The sequence below is a fragment of the Larus michahellis genome, chromosome 15 (assembly GCF_964199755.1).
Source record: "Larus michahellis chromosome 15, bLarMic1.1, whole genome shotgun sequence".
NCBI lineage: Eukaryota > Metazoa > Chordata > Aves > Charadriiformes > Laridae > Larus > Larus michahellis.
In genome coordinates, this window is record NC_133910.1 from 73,555 (window position 1) to 90,653 (window position 17,099).

At 59.1% G+C, this 17,099-nt stretch overlaps 2 protein-coding genes across 2 annotated transcripts; both read right to left on the reverse strand.

Annotated features, from left to right (window-relative positions):
* Nucleotides 1-485: 485 nt before the first annotated feature.
* On the reverse strand, nucleotides 486-4,060 carry LOC141751622 (adenylate cyclase type 10-like). Its single transcript, XM_074608736.1, has 5 exons — nucleotides 3,878-4,060; nucleotides 3,602-3,641; nucleotides 2,882-3,104; nucleotides 2,056-2,231; nucleotides 486-1,432 (listed from the first exon to the last, which is right to left on the reverse strand). Exons 3-5 carry the CDS (start codon nucleotides 2,957-2,959, stop codon nucleotides 1,132-1,134), a joined length of 555 nt encoding a protein of 184 aa, XP_074464837.1. The 5' UTR covers nucleotides 2,960-3,104; nucleotides 3,602-3,641; nucleotides 3,878-4,060; the 3' UTR covers nucleotides 486-1,131.
* Nucleotides 4,060-16,370, reverse strand: LOC141751621 (adenylate cyclase type 10-like). Its single transcript, XM_074608734.1, has 16 exons — nucleotides 15,853-16,370; nucleotides 15,322-15,527; nucleotides 14,789-14,882; nucleotides 14,394-14,482; nucleotides 13,633-13,824; nucleotides 13,398-13,519; nucleotides 12,450-12,639; nucleotides 11,564-11,616; nucleotides 9,950-10,103; nucleotides 9,051-9,243; nucleotides 8,428-8,514; nucleotides 7,711-7,994; nucleotides 6,962-7,098; nucleotides 6,156-6,281; nucleotides 4,862-5,116; nucleotides 4,060-4,216 (listed from the first exon to the last, which is right to left on the reverse strand). Exons 7-16 carry the CDS (start codon nucleotides 12,605-12,607, stop codon nucleotides 4,062-4,064), a joined length of 1,602 nt encoding a protein of 533 aa, XP_074464835.1. The 5' UTR covers nucleotides 12,608-12,639; nucleotides 13,398-13,519; nucleotides 13,633-13,824; nucleotides 14,394-14,482; nucleotides 14,789-14,882; nucleotides 15,322-15,527; nucleotides 15,853-16,370; the 3' UTR covers nucleotides 4,060-4,061.
* Between the last annotated feature and the right edge of the window lie 729 nt (nucleotides 16,371-17,099).

The following is a 17,099-nucleotide window of genomic DNA, read 5'->3' on the forward strand; positions in this document are numbered from 1 at the left end:
CTGATTGGAAAAGGGGAAACAGAACGCCCATTTTCAAAAAGGGAAAAAAGGAAGACCCAGGGAACTACAGGCCGGTCAGTCTCACCTCTGTGCCTGGCAAGGTCATGGAGCAGATCCTCCTGGAAACGCTACTAAGGCACATGGGAAATAGGGAGGTGATTGGTGACAGCCAACACGGCTTCACCAAAGGCAAACTCTGCCTGACATTGGCAAATGTCTTACTCTTTGGTGTCTTTGGTGAAATTACAATAGAAACTGTGGCGGCTCTCTGTCAGTGAACGGACTTATTTCAGAGATAACTCACATAATATGTGTGCTTATTTTTGAACTTCAGTACCAATGTACCTTGACAGAAGAGGCTTGAAACACAAGGAAGTGCCTTCCTTCCCCAATTCTTTCAAAACACGCTGGATTCTTTCAAAACTGCTTGCGATGGGAAGTGGCTAATTGTACTAATATTGACTCCTCCATCCAACAAAGAAGGAACTGCAACATGCCATTACAAATTCTACTTTTGTAGCCCTCCAGAACACTGTCAAGTTGCTTTACAAATGCTAATCAATGTCTCCTGAAGTCTAGTAGATTGAAACGCTCTGGCGATACCACTTGACTTGGTCATTGCAGAGTTGTATGGCGGAGAACAGAACTCCAGAGTTTTCATAAGAACCATTTTATTTGGAAAACAAATATACAGCTCTGGTGACAGAAGAAGTCGGTAAAGTTGTCCTGAATGGTCCCTGTTTAAGAAAACCATCTGCCACGCTAACTGCACCTGCAACAGCACCTGCAACGTGGTCTCCATCTGCGTTTCCATCTTCAATTTTATCTGCATCCGCACCGGCATCCCCAAAGATGCCTTCCTCTGAAATGGTACCTGCATCAGCAACGCTCCCTCTGTCTGCAAGGGCATCTGCAATGCTCTCTGCACTCCGGTTTTGTCTACATCTGCAGTGGCGCACGAAAGGGTATCTGGTGTGGCATCTGTCTCTCCCATGGCATCTCCGTCTGCAGTTGCATCTGAAAGACTACCTGGTTTCTGCAAGGGCGTCTGCAGCAGTATCTGTGTCTGCCACGGCCTCTACAACGGCATCTGCACCTGCAACGGAATGGGCGGTGGTATCTCTGATGGTATCAGTACGGGTGTCCCTGCCTGTATTGGTGCCGGCGTCTGTGAAGGTCTCTGTACGGTGCCTGTGTGCCCAATTGTACCTGTGTCTGCGTCTGTGCTGGCATCTGTCTGTGTCCTAAGTCTGTGCGTGGCGGGAGTTCTGCTGTCCAACAGGAGTCCAACGCCCTGTCCGTGTTGGCCTTCATGTGCGCTGCCAGGTGGGAGAACCTCCGTCCGCTGGAAGTGCCCTCCAGGCTGAAGAGGCGCTCCAGTAAGGAAAGGCAGCAGCTCTGCTGCAGCAGCCAGGCCAGCCTCTTCATCCTGCTGCACGAGAGAAACTGCTGGGCCCAGAGGCTCTCGCTGTACAGCGCTAAATCAGACAGGGCTGGGGGAAAGCAGGGCGGCGGACAAGCCAGTCGCACCTCCTGGGAGGAAAGGGAGCTGATGGAGAGGAAGGGGGCAAACAAAGCAGTGCCGCCAGGGGAAGCTGACCGCTCGAGAGGGCGCGTTGGCGCTACAGCGCCCGGGGGCCCAAGCAAAGCTGGGAACCGGCAAGAAAAGGGTTATCGCCCTCTGAGCTTCCTCACTCTCACACCTCACCACCACCCACTGCTCCTTCCCCGTCTCCTGAGCCCTGCCCCTCGTCAGCCTCTACTCCCTGTTTGCAGCTCTCTGTCCCCAGCCACCACCAAGGCCCTGCCGCCGTCGACGCGTGCCGGCAGGCACAGCCCCGGCTGTGAGCTGCTTTTTACCCAGGGGGGAAGGAGCGTGCAGGGGGGAGGGAGTGTGGGGCTCTGTCGTTCCCCATTCCACCCGCACATCGCTCCTTAACCCCTCGGTCCTGTAAGGGCCATGCGTCAGGTCACGTGTGGCCTCAAGCCCAGGCAGGTCTGGGACCAGGTAGGAAATGGCTCTTCCTCCCCTGGGTTCTCAGTTCTGCTCCTTACCGGCCCTTCTGCAGAAGGCAGGCTGCTCTTCTCACGTAAGCGACACAAGGCAACTTTTCCACCTGAGCCTTGACAAAGGCGCCAAGGAAGGTCTCGGGGAAGTTCCTTCTGAGCAAGCTCAAAGCCTCCCTCATCATTTTCTCTGCCAGCTGAAGGCGTTGCATACACCAGCAAACCTGCAGAGGAAAAGGGAAACACCCTGATCTGCTCGAGTCGGCCAAGAGACTGCCGGAGTCTGCCGGTGGCTTGTGATGCCAGGGATAGCCCCTGCAGCCGGGGAAAGCATCCAGCTGCATCCCCCAGGACATCCCTCCAGACCTCCCCATCTCTTTATCTCCCCTTTGAGGCTGAAGAAGGTGGCCTCTTCAAAGCAGGCTATCGCAGTGGCTTTCATCTTCCTCAGGACCTCCGCTTCGTTCAGCTTCATGAGGGCCTTTGCGCAAGCACAGAGAGAGCAGGCGAGCGTGATGCAGAGCCCATGGCCGGCCTCGTCCTCCCCTGTTGCCTCTGGCATCTGTCTTAAGAGGGCCCGTTTCTCCCCCTGCTGATGCCCGCCCCAACACAGTCACGCCGGCTCAGAGCACAGGCACCAGTGCTCCTTCAGATCCCCTCCCTGCTAATTCCCCTCCTGCTATGGGCACGGTGGCCTGTGTCTCCGTCCACAGAAGAGGCAAGCCGGAGGAAGAAGTCAGGCTCTGACCCCAGCATGTCCCTTCCAAGGCCCCGTCAAGGCATGCCCTATTGCAGCGGTGAAGTTGTCCTGCCCAGAGCCAGCTGACTGAGAGGACTCCGTGCACGGTGGGCGCTGGCGAGCGAGGCAACTCACCATGTAGCTGTTGGAGACGTGCAGGTAGGCAGCAGCACACTCCAGAAGGTAGTAAAAGGCTCGGTCGGCATCGCCCATTGCCACGTAGTGGCGAGCCAAAGGCACAAGCACCGATTCCACGATGGCTCGGCATTCACACCAGTGTGTGCCGTTGTGCTGCCTGTTGGTCTCGTCGGGCAGCTCAGTTGTCTGTTCGCCCTCTGGCAGAAGCCGCTCCGCCACACTAGTCAGAGCACCGTTCCCAGGGGAAGAAGAGAGCAAAGAATGCACAGGCATCACCTACACTGGTCTTTTACCCCACAGAGAGGCCATCAAAAGCCCTTTGTTCAAAAGAGAGCGCGAGCCCACGGGCAGGCATGACTCCTACAGCTGCTTTGTAGCCAGGGAGAAGACGACAAGCTGGGCTTTCTGTCACCTCCCCCAGGCAAACCTCCTGGCTCCCTTGTGGTGGCTTTTCGCCTGCAGATTTTGTAGCGCTCCTCTCGAGGAACTGGAAAGCAAGGCCTGCTCCAGCGTAGTGTGACCATCACTAGGAGCCCACGGGCTTCCTCCAGCACTGTCTCACCTCCGTGGCCATCTCTTCCCAGCTCCCACCTCACAGAAAGCCTCTTCCTTAAGCTAGAGTCACAACCGGCAGGCAAATGCCAGCGCTTCCTTGGTCTCCTCTGGAGACCCCTGAGGCCCCTGCCTTTACAGAGAATCAAACCCTTGTCTGCTCACCCGGTTTCCGCCTCCGTGAAAGCCTGCTGCTCTGCGGCATCTGCAAAGAAAACAGGGGGTTAGACACCTCCTCGCCTGCCCCAGGGGAAGAGCTGCTCTCGCTCTCCCACTGGGCTTCAAGGACCCTTGCGAGGGTGCCGACACGCTGAGCAAAGTCTGCGGTGGTTGTCCTCAGCTCCTGGGCTCGTCCCCGGCAGACCTCCTCCCAGCCGATCCCCAGCATACACCCCTGGGCTCCTGGAGGGCCCGGGCTGTGGAGCACGGTGCACAGCGTACCCCCAGTGGCGTGGGTCCTATCCTGCTTCAGCTCTTCTCCAGCCAGCACCAAGGCCTCCCAGCTGCATGAGTCGCCTCCGTCGGCAGGGTCCCGACAGCTGCCTCCGTCCTGGCTGCTGGTGACGGCGAAGTGGTGGAAGGCGACAAACTCCCCTTGGCCGCAGCTCTTGCATTTGTGCGCGTGCTACTCCAGGAAGGCGGCACACTTGCCGCGCAAGGCGACTCGCTGCCTCCCGGGCCACAGCTCGTACGCAGCCTTCTGCAGCAGCGGGACGCAGAAGGCCAAGACGCCAGGCTGCTGCTCCTCGGTCCTCGTGCTGGGAGAGGGCCTCTGCACACCTGCAAGGCAAAGGGCCTCGGCATCAGCCCCAGCTCAGGGCCGTCGCAGCTGGGGCACGAGAGTCATGCCTTGGCGTGCACCCTTGCCAGCCAACCAGCACTGCTGCACACCGAGCCTTGCAGCACGGGGCAAAAGGGCCCAGCTTGCCTTGCTGACGCTAGCCCAGCCCCGCGGACACAGCGCTCAGCTGCGCTCCAGGCAGGAGCTGGGCATGTCACCACCAGCCCAAGCAAGCCCCGTCCAGCACTTTCTCCCTGCTCTTGGCAAGGCAGTCCCCAGCCTCCTGAGCTTCCTCCTGCGCCACAGGGGAGTCAAAGCTGAATAAAAGCCCGTCAAGGGCCCCGGGGCAACCTGGAGAGCATCTTTGATCAGGTGGCTGGGAGAGGATGTCAGGGGCTCCACACGCCCTCCCGTGCCTGCGCTACGAGCAGCACTCGGGATGGCACTTGGTGGGAACCTCCCTCCAGCGCAAAGCTAGCGGGCTTTGAGACTGACCCGTAAGGTCTTTGAACAACCCATCGCAAAGAGCCGTGCCTGCCTGAGCCCCAGCCACCCCTCACAGCAGGGGAAGCGCACCATGCCCTGGGGAGCCCTGCCGGGACACAGCTGGGAGCTCCCTTGTCCACCTGCCCGCTACCACTTACTGCTCTCCACCTGCGAAGAGGTGGCTGGCCCCTCGGTAGGATCTTGCACATCTTCTGGCACCTCTGTGTTTTTCAGCCACCTCAGGATGTTGTCGCTCACCAGCTCGTCCAACGAGGAATTCATATGGGTCCTGAGGCCAGTGGGAAGGATGTGCAACAGGAGCTGGGTGGTAAACACCGGCCCGATGATGGCTGCAAACTTCACAACCATCCGCGTCAGCGGCTGCATCCGATCCAGCTGAGTCAGCGCAATCTCTGTCAAGAAGAAACAACATGTCTCTCTTGCCTCTTCCCCATGCTGAGGCTGGAGAGGCTGGAAAGTTTCAACCCATGAGATGGGGTAGACTTTGGCCTCCTCTCCTTGCGGCTGCACCTACTGGGCAATCGCAACCCAGGGTAGGCATCTTCAAACTGGCTCCGCTCCTGATGGAATCGCAGGCCATGAGGCCTGGGGAAAAGCCAGATGCTCAAACAAATGCTCCCCCACCGAGGGCAGGGAGGGCAGGACCCAGCAGGTATGCGCATCCCATGATGTGCCCTACCAGATCTGGAGTAGGCTTTTGCCCAACAGCACACACAGAGAACTTTCCCCACATCACAGGTGGACACAGAGCTCCCCACAACGCTTGCCTTAACTTGGCCAGACAATACTATTCCTTTCTCTTGGTTTTCTTTTTTTTTTTTTTTTTTTTGGACAAAGCCACTTCACAGCAGGAATACTTTAGCATGATGTCTCTTCACAATTCATAACAAATGTCTATGGCCAGAGAGGAGGGACACTCATTGAAAGCTCCCCCATCCAGCTCCCCTGGCTACAGGAGGATTTCCATGCCGATCCGCAGAAAACAAAAAACCAAAACAAAACGAAAAAAAAGAAGAAAAAAGAGAAGGATTTGGTTTGGATTAAGTGCCTTGAGACCAGCATTAGCTGGGGAACTTAAAAAGAGAACAGCAATACAGATGCTGCGTCAAAGTTGGGACAGAGGCAAGTCAAAGCCTTTTCCCAGCAAAGTATTTGTTTTGGTGAGAAAAGGGAGCCATTTCAGTGTTGCACGGATAACCTTTTCTCTCCTACCTGCTGACGGAGAGCAGCCAGCAGGCTCACAGGAGGGGAAAGCGGCTGCCTGCAGCCCCAGGCCTGTTTCTGGTGGGACCGGAGCCGCCTTCCCAGCAGAGCCCCCACGCTGAGAGGGTGACTCTGCAGCACACGGATGCCTGGCCTCCCTCCAGCCCCTGCCCCGGGAAGGAGCCCCAGCACAGCCGACAGCCGGCAGAGCGGCGCTCGGCTCCTTACCTTTCAAGGGGATGGGCAGCGCGGTGTTCTCCAGGGTCACGCCTGGCCTGAGGAGGCAGACCCTCCCGTCATTCCGCGCCTCGGAGCTCCAGGTTGCCGCGAGGGATGAAGCCTCGGCTGCAGATGCTGGGCGGAGCAAGAGAGCACCGATAAGGCAGTTCGCAAAGCGACTCGCAGCTCGCGAGCGCTTCACGATTCACTTGGGATGGGACAAGTCGCCCCTGACATGGTCCAGTGCCTGCCCTGAATGTGGTGGTCATGAAGCAGAGCAAAACAGTTCCCACCAGTTCCCAGCCAGGGAAACTGCTGGTGCTAATGCAAGACGTGGCCTCAGTCCTGGCTCTTCCCAAGGCCGCGGCACTCTGGCTGGCATTGCTCTCTCGGATGGCATTACCACCGTTTTCTTCCGTTACCGGCACTCTTGTGGGGATTTATGGTTTGGCATTCAAGTTTCCTGGGCTCGTCCCTCACCTCAAGCTGGGGTTTGTTCTCAAGTGAGCTAGCCTTTGGCCAAGCTAAACTGCATGCCCATTGGAATGCCTAAGAAACACCACAAGCACATGTGCTTCGGAAGGATTTCCCCTGTGTTTTAGCCCCACAACCCCCGCCCCAAGAATGTAGGTCCCTCCGAGCCACCAGAACTCACTGCCCCTGCTTTGCCTGTCCCAACAGCAAGGCGCACAGGAGCCCACACCTCCGCCAGACCAAGATCCGACTCTGCCCAGAGCCATGGGGGAACAACGGGGCAAGACTCTGCTGTGGAGAACACGCCACAGCAACTCGCTAGTCGCAGCCAAGGTGCTTACTGATCAGGCTCTCCCAGTTGTCCTTTGCTTTTCCAGACTGCCTCCGGGTGCAGAACTGGAGCATGTCGTTGGCACGAAGGCAGCGCAGCAGCTCCTCGCAGTAATATGGGATCCCTGAGCTGGTTCGGATCAGGAACCTGCACAGGAGCAGACCCGTCGGGGACCAGCACAAGGAAAGTAAGGTGAAACACAGTTCAGCTGGGCGGCCAGTCACTCAGGCATATCAGGGTAGCCAGCATCTTCATCACAGCTACGCCTCACTTTGGAAAGGGATCGTCCTCCCACTGCCTTGGGATTTTGTGCCCCCTGAACCCTCCAGCCTTTGCCGAAGTCCACGGGAAAAGAATTGCGGACAATGCCCAAAGCGCAGAGCAGCGAGCCCTGCCTTTCTTCTCCTCAGGAGCCTGGAGAGGATGGACCTCTGCCCCGGGGAATCTCCCCCACAGCCCAGCCACCCAGACCAAGGCCTTTTCTGTTCACACCCAGACACAGCTGGGCTCAGGACTCTTCCTCCCTTCCTCCCTGTGCGGCAGCCAAGGCTGACACCTCCCAGGCTGGGTGTCTCGGGAGTTGCCCGCTCTCAGCGCGCACCCACCAGGGTGAGGCATAACAAGCCGCCCACGCCTGGCACTCGCTAGAGTCCGGGATGCTTCTAGCGGCCCTGCGCTCCCTTGCCTGGGGGCCTGATTCCCTACCACGGTCAGCAGAGGTTCAGGCCCTCAGGAAGAGCTCCCCTGCCTCCAACTTACCTCACCAGATCCCTGGGGATGCTGACCACTCCGAGGTCCTTGCAGACTTTCTGCATCACAACTGAAGCTTTCAGCTTGTCCAGATGAAGATAAGTGATTTTCTGGGACGTGGCGTTGTCTGCTGCGGCTTTGCGAAAGCTCTCGGTTATCTCGTAGCCTGGGGCTAAGCTCATGACCATGAAGAGGGAGACCTTCTGGAGCACGGGTGACATGATGAACCAGGAGTCAGGGTCGATGAAATGGGCATTGTCGATGACAAATATGCCAAAATCTCCTGTAAGGGTCTGAAAAAAAGCAGGTTGCTCTGAGGGGAATCCAGTGGATTCTCAGCTGTCTTGCAGGGGACGAGATTTAGCCTCCGTCTCTTGAGAGGATGCTCTGAAGTCTCTCCCCAGCCACTTTCCCGCTCGAAAGCTTACTGACTCTTTGAGACTGGAGGGTCATACCTAACATCACTTGCCCTGCAGGAGGGAGCTCGGGCAAGGGAACCCAGAAGACATTGCTCCTCCTCCAGGGCACACTTTACGGGAGGAAAGTCCTCGGGTGTGTTTGTGGGGCTGCGGGGGGAAGTGGGGGGGCGAGGGCTTTCTCGGGCTCTGACGGGCCATGACCCAGGTGCGCAGTCATCCCGCCTGCTCACACCTCAGTGGTACAGAGCCCGCAGACGGCAGGGTTTTTCCTTCTCTGACCCAGGGGGAAGGAAGGAGAAATGCTCACCTTCTCCAGCACTTTCACCCGAGTCGAGTGCAATTCCAGTCTTCTTTGAGTTTCATCCATCTCGCGAACATTGTCCGAAATGGGGAACTGGCCAGAAAAGCAGAGTCAGGGAGAAACACGGCTCCGGGGCTCGGCACACCTACCCAGCACGCAAGACCGCAGAGCCCACCGTCTCTGACAGCCTCAGCACCTCACCTCTGCCCAGCACAGGGGCAGGGAGCCACAGCGGGGACTCCACCCAGAGCCTAAAGCAAAGGCCCTCTGCTGAGGGTCTCTGCAGAGCTGGGGCTTGGGCTGAGCCGGTTCTCTGGCTGTGGGAATCGTGGGCTGGCTGGGGCAGACCCCTCGCACAGCGGTGACCTCGGCACGAGGTCAGGAACAGCCTCTCTCCAGTGCCACTTCCAGGGTGCCGAACAAGGCACCGGGCACTGCGGATGCGGCGCAGGACACCAGCCCCACAGACAGGGAGCCCCCCGGGCCCAGGCATGGCAAATGCACACTGTGACCCCCGCAATGCCCATCCCGGAGCTAAGGCACTCCCAGCAGCGTGCCCACTCAAGGTCAGACCCAGACAAGCTCAGGAGAAGGCCTTCTCAACATCCACAGGGGCCTCTGGCTCTCACCTTGACACCGAAAATGTCATTGAGGAGGCAGTAGCTGCTCTCTTCGATTGTCCCTTGCAGCTTTGTCTTCAGCACGCGCTGCCTGTCGCCGCGCGATTCACAGTCCTGGAGGCCCAGGGCCCTGGCCATCAGCATGTGGATGGCAGAGAAGGGCTGCCTCGTGTCGATCTCCAGCAGTTCCAGGGCAACCACCCTGCGGTGCAAAAGCAAAAGGCACTGAGATTCCCCACAGCCCCAGCCTTCTAAGACAAGAGGGGCGGAGGTGCCCTTTGGGGGGAGCTCTTCAGCCCCCCATCTCCAAGCGCTTCCCACAGAAGGCCAAGCTTTTCCCTCCTCGTACGAGAAAGGGCACAGAGGGGCAGTTGCTGCCAAGCCAGCGGGAGAGCCGGGTCCAGAGCCTGTGTCTCTGCAGCGCCGGCCTAGGTCTCCCTACGTGCCCCCTGCAGAGGAACTCACGGGGCTGAGAGGCAAGAATGGAGCAAGTGGTGGGTTTGCCTTTGGGCTCCAGACCTTATCGGTCTGCCTGCCAGAGCACAGGCCCCCGTGCTCCTCCTGGGAAACACGCCGAGGGCGAGCAGGGCTTCTGAGACAGGCAGCCCTGCTGTCTCTGGGGTCTGGAGTGGGATGAAAAGCACTGAGCTTGGGCTCTTTCCTTCTATCTGCGCCTGACCCAGGGGTGAAGGAGGAAAGGCCGTGGCTCCAGAAGCCACCTCCAACTCCCCAAAGAGGCAGAGGCGGGAGCGGAGCACGCAGGTGCTCCCAGGCAGTGTCTCCAGGAGGCTCTGTCGGGAGGCTGCAGTCCAAGGGCCAGGTACCCTGGCAGAGGGGCTGGAGCGTTCCACGGCTGTCAGGGGATGGGCAGGGGCAGCGTCCCAAAGCTACAGGTGGAAAACCTGTACCTGTGGCCAGCATCCTGGCCTAGAGAGGCCAGTTCAGCAAGTAAGTGGCTCTTTCCACAGCCCATCGTGCCCTCAACCGCCAGGATGTTCCTTTGGCCTGAATCCCTATAGGCGTTCAAGCAGCTGACAAAGAGGTCAGTCTCCTGCTTCCGACCTGCGAAGACAAACCAGAGAACGAGCTGCTGGGGGCGTGCTGAAAAGCAAAGAGCCGTCCCTTTTGCGGGCACCCTCCACCGCAGCTTCCCTCCCCGCTACCACATCGGCCAGCCTGCCGGCACCCAGGCCTCCTTCCCACCTGCTCGTCCACGCTTGGGCACCTCTGCCTTCCTCAGAGCAGTCACGGGGCCACCTGCTTGCCTGCCCCGCAGCGCAGCCCCCTCGCCCTCTCCCCTATCCCACAGGCACGGAGATTCTGCCGGCCCCATGCGACTCCCCGCAGCGATCCAGCACGAGACTGTAAGGAATGACTGCAGCCGGTTCAGGCAGCTGCGTCCCAGACAGACTCACAGCATCTCCTCGCTGTGCAGTGAGCTGCACAGCACCTCCCAGTAGCTAAGGCAGCGTCGTCAGTCCCGTTCTGGTTTGGTCCGGGCTACAGTTAATTTTATTCAGCAATAGCCTGTACAGGTCTATGTTTTGTATTTGTGACCAAACATCGCTGTTGATAACACAACCAGGTTTTAGTTATGGCTGAAGAGCGCCTGCGCAGCGTCGAGGCCTTTTCCATTGCTCCCGCTGCCCTGCTGGCGAACAGTCTGGGGGTGCACAAGAAGCTGGGAGGCGGCACAGCCGCCACAGCTGACCCCAACTGCCCAAAGGCCTATTCCAGACCATACAACGCCGTGCTCAGCAAGAAAATCCAGCGGAAAGGAGGAAGGGGGGACGTTCGGAGTGATGGCATTTGTCTTCCCAAGTCACTGTCACACGTGATGAAACCTTGCTTTCCTCGAAATGGCAAGACGCCTGCCCGCCCATGGGAAGCAGTGAATGAATGCCTGATTTTGCTTTGGGCGTGTGTGCAGCTTTTGCTTTCCCTATTAAGCTGTCTGTGTCTCAGCGCACCAGTGCTCTCCCTTTAACCCTTCCGATTCTCTTCCCCATCCCACTGTGGGGAGCGAGTGGCTCTGTGGGGCTGAGCTGCCAAGCGGGGTTAACCCACAACAGGGCCCAAAACATTCGGCAAGACCCCGAGTGAATACAGGCATCCCCTGCCTCCTGACATTGCCGTGTCTTCGCCCAGATGCTGCCAAGAAAGCAGCTCTGAGGAGTACAAGGAGGAGAACCCACCGTCAAAACTCTCCATCGATTTGGCAGAAGGAAATCTCTTTCCTGACCCCAAAGACAGGGATCAGTTTAGCCCCCAGGCTGTGAGCAGCTCCACAGTTGAAAGCAACCTTCCTACCAGGTCTGGAAGACAGCAGGGAGCAGCAGGCGCCCCACCTCGTTTTCCACCCAAAGATATCAAGCAAGCAGAGACCAAGACAGGCGGCGCTTTCTTAGGGCTGCTGCAGGCAACACCATCCCTGGTAAAAGCCTCTCCCTTCCCAGCAAGGCACTAAAAGTTACCAAGGGGAAGAACCTGGGCTTCAGAAGAGCAAGGCGTTCTCCACCTACCCAGCAAGGGGACGTACTCCGACCTCTTCTTGGTAAGACCCACGCCAAAGATGCTAGAAGCAGGGGAAAAGACAACACAAGTCAATGAGATGGTGAGAAGCCAGGGGACCTAGAGAAGCAGCCTGGCGTGGTAGGGAAGGAGGTGCTCCTCGGGTACCGGCTTTTCTCTGGAGCAGGCTGTTATCCCCTGCACTCTTTCCCAGCCAAAGTTCAAGCTGACACGCTACGACAGCTTCAAGCGTAAAGAAGCCCAGCGGCCACGGTGGGACAGGAGAACATATCAAGAGTCCATCCCCAGAGGCCAAACCCAGAGAAACAGGAGAAGACATGTGAAAGAAGCCAGGGCGTGCTGTTGGCTGGGAGACAGCTTTACCACTTTGGCCAAGAACACCAAGCGTCTTTGAAAGGGGGACTTGTGTCCCTGAAGGGCTTGGGATGCCAAGCACCTGGCACCTTTGGCTCAAGTCTTCCCGCAGTCTCAAAGAGACGGCAGTGGTAACCTTCAAACCGTCCTCTAAAGGGAAGGTGAAATCCTGGCCCAGAAGAGCTGAGATTTCTGCAGGAAGACCTGAGGAAGAGTGTCCCGATGGTCCACGTTTCCCCATGGGGACCAGACTGGCCCAAAGCTTCCTGCTCGGAGCAGCTGGGACAGAAAACTCCTTGGGTCAGCATTCCCAGGGCACGTGGTGGAGCAAGCACAGCAGGGAAAGCACAGCCCAAAGCCCTTTAGACCCAGCCCACAAGGCCAGGTTGTGTCTACCAAGACAGACAAACCTTCCCCATCCCTCTGGTTTCACTCCCGCTCTCTCAGCAGCTGGAGACAGCAGGGGAGAGGGGCAAAAAGCCTGCCACGCCAGGGCTTCCGACCGTCTCAGAGGACACTCACCTCTCCTCGGTGACCCCCACGTATTGACAGACAGGGCCAGGCTGCCTGAGGCCTTTCATCTCTCTCTCCGGCAGCTCCTTGAAGTAGGAAGCGGGCAGCCGGGAGGCGGCGTAGGTCACTGCATCACAGGACACCAGCCCAGGGTAGTGCACTATCATCCGGGCAGCCAAGTTCACCTTCTGGCCAAGGACTGCCAGAGAGAGAGCACGCGTTAGAGAGAGAGAGCATGCGTCGGTGTGGCCCGTGCCGCCAGCCCCGCGGCACCCTTCCAGGCCAATACCTGTGTATTCGTGTCTCAGCGGGTGGCCAGTGACTCCGCAGAACACTGTCCCTCTGGTAACTGCCACAGACATTGTCCTGGCACACAGAGAAACAGCAGGGCTTGAGCAGCGCCCCAGGCGCAGTCCTGCCCGCCTGGCTTCATCCCTTCCCACACCTCCCCTCGGTGCCAGCCTGGGCCACCGGCTGTGCTGCCCTGCCAGCGTGGGTCTCGGGGACGTGGAGAGCTCAGGGGTGCAACATCTGCAGGTTGCAAGGGACAAGGGGCAGGGGCAGAGCACGTGCAGGGCCACAGCCCTCTTGTGAGCAAAGAGAGAGGGAAGAAGGCGCCCGCCATGTCACCGCCTGGCGATGACAGCCACTTGGGATCAGGTGGCTGGGCCCCATCCCCGTTCATGGGGCAGTGGCCCAGAAGGGCCTGCCTCTGGCCGCAGCGGCCTCTGGCCCTCACGAGGGCTCTTTCCAGCGCGGTGGCCAGCAGAGTGTGCTTGGAGGGACTCCGTCTGGCTGCCGTGGGCTGAGCCCAGGGGTTGCCTGCACCTCTCAGGGCACTGCCTCCTTCCTGCCAGGGACAAGGGAGAGCAAGCTAGAAGGCACATCTCTTTCTGTGAAGCCCCCTTGCGCCGTCCCAGGCAGCATGCACCCCGCCGACCCCCGCCACACACTCACTCTCTTTCCTCGAGCATGGTGGAGCACGAGTTGAAGATCTCCAGAGCACTCTGCAGGGCGTGAAGGCTCTCGCAGGGCAGCTTGTTTCCAGGGAGTCCCAGCACGCAGAGGAACGTGCAGCCCTGCCCAGGACAGATGTGGAACATGTTGCTACAGCGCCTAAGAGGGAGCCTCTCCCTCGCGCTCACTGCCCACCCTCTGGCGCTGGGGGAGGCCACCGTTCCCCCCCACTCACTTTATCACACAGGAGGACTTTGTTGATGTGGCCCTTGTGAGGAGAGAGGATTTCTAGCATCACCCTGCTGGCCTCCTTGAGGACGGTGCTGAGATGCACCGAGCTGGTACCTGCAGCAAGCTGCAGCTGGACAAAGATGCAGGTGACTGGCCGTAGCTCAGAGAGGAGATCCATGGGCAGTCCTGCATGGAGCTGGAAGACAAGAGCACGACGGCTTCACCAGCCTGCTCTCCCGGGCTCTTACTGCCCACACCAGTACCGAGGGAGCGCAGGCGTGCTGGCGATAGCGGGTAATAGCAGAGGAAGGGATAAATCCTCCTCTCGGTGCAAAAGGGCGGGCAGGCCGCCCAGCCTGCGGCAGGCAGACGCCGAGTCATAACACAAATGACAAAGGAGAGAAGGCTGCTCCGCTAACACGCCATCTGGGGACCGGTACGGACATGAGGGGAGACCCTCAGGGATGCTCCAGGGACTTCAGGGGAATCTCCCCTTTATCCCACCGTCGTGTCCGCGGCACACCCAGAACCATAGCCACGGAAAAGACAGAGGGACAGGAGTCCTCCTCCTGCCACCCATGTCTCTCTGAGGACAACGCAGACAATGGTGCGGCACCGGTGCCCCTGGGCTCAGTTTCCCTGCGTTGTCATCGCAGGGCGCATTTTCTTTGATTGGTCTGTTCCCGTAAGAGCTCCATCTCTGCAAGGCACCACTTCTTCTGCCCTCCGAAAATGCAGCCCCCAGCAGCGGTGGCCTTGCCGTACCTTCCCGAGAGCAGCGACTGGTATGTACTTCCTAAGCACATCCTTGGCGTTCAGGTCACTGGGCAAGAGAAGAGTAGGCCTCATGGCACCTGAGGAGAGAAAAGGCAGGTGGTCGCTGGGTGGATGGGACTACGAGCCGTTGCAAAGCAGGGCCTAGCCCTGGAACCGGGGGAGAAAGAGTCTTCTGCGCTTGCTCATGTTGCCACCTCCAGATGCTGAGGGCAGAGCTCTCCCCTGGAAGGAGGAGGCGGCAGCAGCCACCGCCCTGGGAGGCCCAACAGCCTGAGTGCTAATGGACAGAGGGAAGAGGGAGGAGGTGGTTCCTCTCTGGCCCCTGAAGCAGCAAAGCCCCACCTTTCGGGACAATCACAGAGCAAGGGGAAGTGGGCACTCACTTTCCCTTTTTGAGTGGTGTCTCACTGGGTCTTGTACGAGCTTGCGTAAGGCGTCTTGGCATTCGGACCAAGGCATCGGATCCACGCCCGTCACCTGAAGACACACAGAATGAAAGCACTGCCACTGGCCTCCCCAGGACTCCCAGGGGACAGAGCCTGCCCTCCACCGTCACTGCCCAGAGAAGGGGAGAAGTAGCCCACCTGGCTGGATGGGACAGCAGTGCTTCCTCAGAAGCACCGGAGCTGGACAGCCATTCTCCAAGCATGCCCATCTCCAAGCAACCACAGCTCCATGGCCCACAGAGGACATTGCTGCTGGGGCTCAAACCCTCCCAGCGCCTCCTGACCCCTCAAAGCAAGAAAGCCCAGCCCACGGTTACCCTTGAGATGGAAGGACAAGACCTTCCCCTGCCTGCCCGCTTTCCCACCTACAACTCTCTCCACATTCATCTCCTCAGCCTTCCAACACCTCCCTCCTTCATGGCCAGGCCCAGGCCCTCAGAATGGCTCTCGAGGCCAACCCATCCACCTGCCTGCACAGCTCTTGTGCCTGCGAGATGCTTGATCCTCAGCCGGTGCTGCTCACAGAGCTCCCAGCAGGTGGCCGAGAGGACAACTTCACCTGCACCCGCAACCTCTTCGGCGTCACGAACTTCAGCCAGGCACGGGCCAAAAATGCAGAAGTGTTGCCAGCTCTCATCTCCGAAAACCGGGAGGCTCATGGTCCCTGCAGAGATCCCTGGGGAGAAGGAGAAGCAGAACTGACACAGGGAACATTTGGAACTCCACAGCCCCCAGCATCTCGGCTGCTCAGAAGCTCCTCTGAAGCCCAGCGGGGAGAGGGGCGTTACAGAGGGGTAGAGCATCCTCCCTCCTCCTCGGGGAGACGCTGACACTAGTCCCTAAAGCAGGCGTCTAGAAATAGACGAACCGAGTTGACATTGAGAATGTGTTGAGTGCGCCAGGCGTCATCCCCAGCTGCCTGCCCCAGAAGCCCAGCAAACCAGAAGCACCCTGTGGCATGGCAGAGTGCCACACAGCTGCGTCTGGCACAGCGCCCGTACCTATCTTCAGTTGGATCTTCTGCCCCACATCTGTGTCACGTCTTCCGTACTTCTTCTGGATCTGCTGGCTACAGTGCAGCACCAGGCTGATGGTCCTGGCCACCTCCTGGGGTGGTGTTCTCCACAGCACCAGCACAGCATCTCCTGGGGAAAGGGAGGGAAGGTAAAGGCTCTGCCGAGACCTGACTCTCCCCGACCTACGGTCTGGTTCTGCAGAGACAGCAGAAACCAGCTGCCGTGCGGAGGAAGATGGGCTTGTGGGAGGCCATCGTCCTGGAGGACCGTGTCCTGGGCACCGGGACACCTCTCCTATCCCGGGCCAGCCACAGCAGCAGACGGCTGGCAGCGGTGACACCCCCTGTCCCGAGCGCTCCTCTGCAGCTGCAGCACTGGAGAGAGGGCACTGCTGGAGGGGTGCGTGCGTGGCCAAAGAGCTGGCTCAAGGCGCTGCACAGAGCCTCTTGAGAAGGAGCGCAGAGCAAACGGCCGCCACAGGAGTTAAATGCTACAGCTCAGTGCCCGAGGTCATCGCCCCCCCAAGAACCTACCAGCAAACTTCAAGATGTCTCCTCCAAAAATCAGGAACTCTGTGGACAGAGGGAAGAAAAGGCAGAGTCATGTGGACACCTTCTTCCAGAAGCCACCGAGCAAGGCCCTCTGCCTGGGGGGAGCACCGGGGCAAGGGTGCACTGTGGGGCACAGCTCAGGAAAGCACCGCTCCGGCCTCTCTCCCAGGCTCACGGTGGTCACAGCCCTTGTACCCGCACAGCAGGCAGGGAGGCAGGGCCTCCAGATGCCACCAGACCTCAGAAAGGTGAAGGCTGGAAGGTACCTCTGGGGTCCATCTGGTCCAGCCCCGCTGCTCAAGCCCGGCTGCACAGAGCCAGCTGACCAGGACGGTGGCTGATGGTTTCCGAATAGCTCTAAGGAGGGAGACTTCACAAGCTCCCTGGGCAACCTCTGCCAGTGCTCAGTCACCCTCACAGTCGAAAAGTGTTTCCTGATGCACAGAGGGAACCTCCTGTTCCACTCTGGGCACCACTGGGGAGAACCTGGCTCTGTCCTCTTTGCACCCTCTCTTCAGGTTGTAGGCACGTTTCTAAGGTCCCCCCCGCAAGCCTTCTCTTCTCCAGGCAAACCAGGCCCAGCTCGCTCAGACTTTCCTCATAGCACAGACGCTCCAGACCCTGGAGCACTTGCTGGATGCCCTCAGCCTGCTCTGGGCCCTGACGCAGCACTGAGACGGC

What these genes read in the sequence shown, in the direction of transcription:
- LOC141751622 (XM_074608736.1), bottom strand. Translation starts at nt 2,959, where the DNA reads ATGGGCGATGCCGACCGAGCCTTTTACTACCTTCTGGAGTGTGCTGCT. An exon ending in ACGTCTCCAACAGCTACATG is followed by an intron (nt 2,232 to 2,881) that starts GTGAGTTGCCTC and finishes TTTCCTCTGCAG; the next exon opens with GTTTGCTGGTGTATGCAACG. An exon ending in TGCCTTCTGCAGAAGGGCCG is followed by an intron (nt 1,433 to 2,055) that starts GTAAGGAGCAGA and finishes TCTCTCGTGCAG; the next exon opens with CAGGATGAAGAGGCTGGCCT.
- LOC141751621 (XM_074608734.1), bottom strand. Translation starts at nt 12,607, where the DNA reads ATGATAGTGCACTACCCTGGGCTGGTGTCCTGTGATGCAGTGACCTAC. An exon ending in GTGGGGGTCACCGAGGAGAG is followed by an intron (nt 11,617 to 12,449) that starts GTGAGTGTCCTC and finishes CCCTGCTTCTAG; the next exon opens with CATCTTTGGCGTGGGTCTTA. An exon ending in GCTGCCCATCCCCTTGAAAG is followed by an intron (nt 5,117 to 6,155) that starts GTAAGGAGCCGA and finishes TCTTCTTGACAG; the next exon opens with AGATTGCGCTGACTCAGCTG.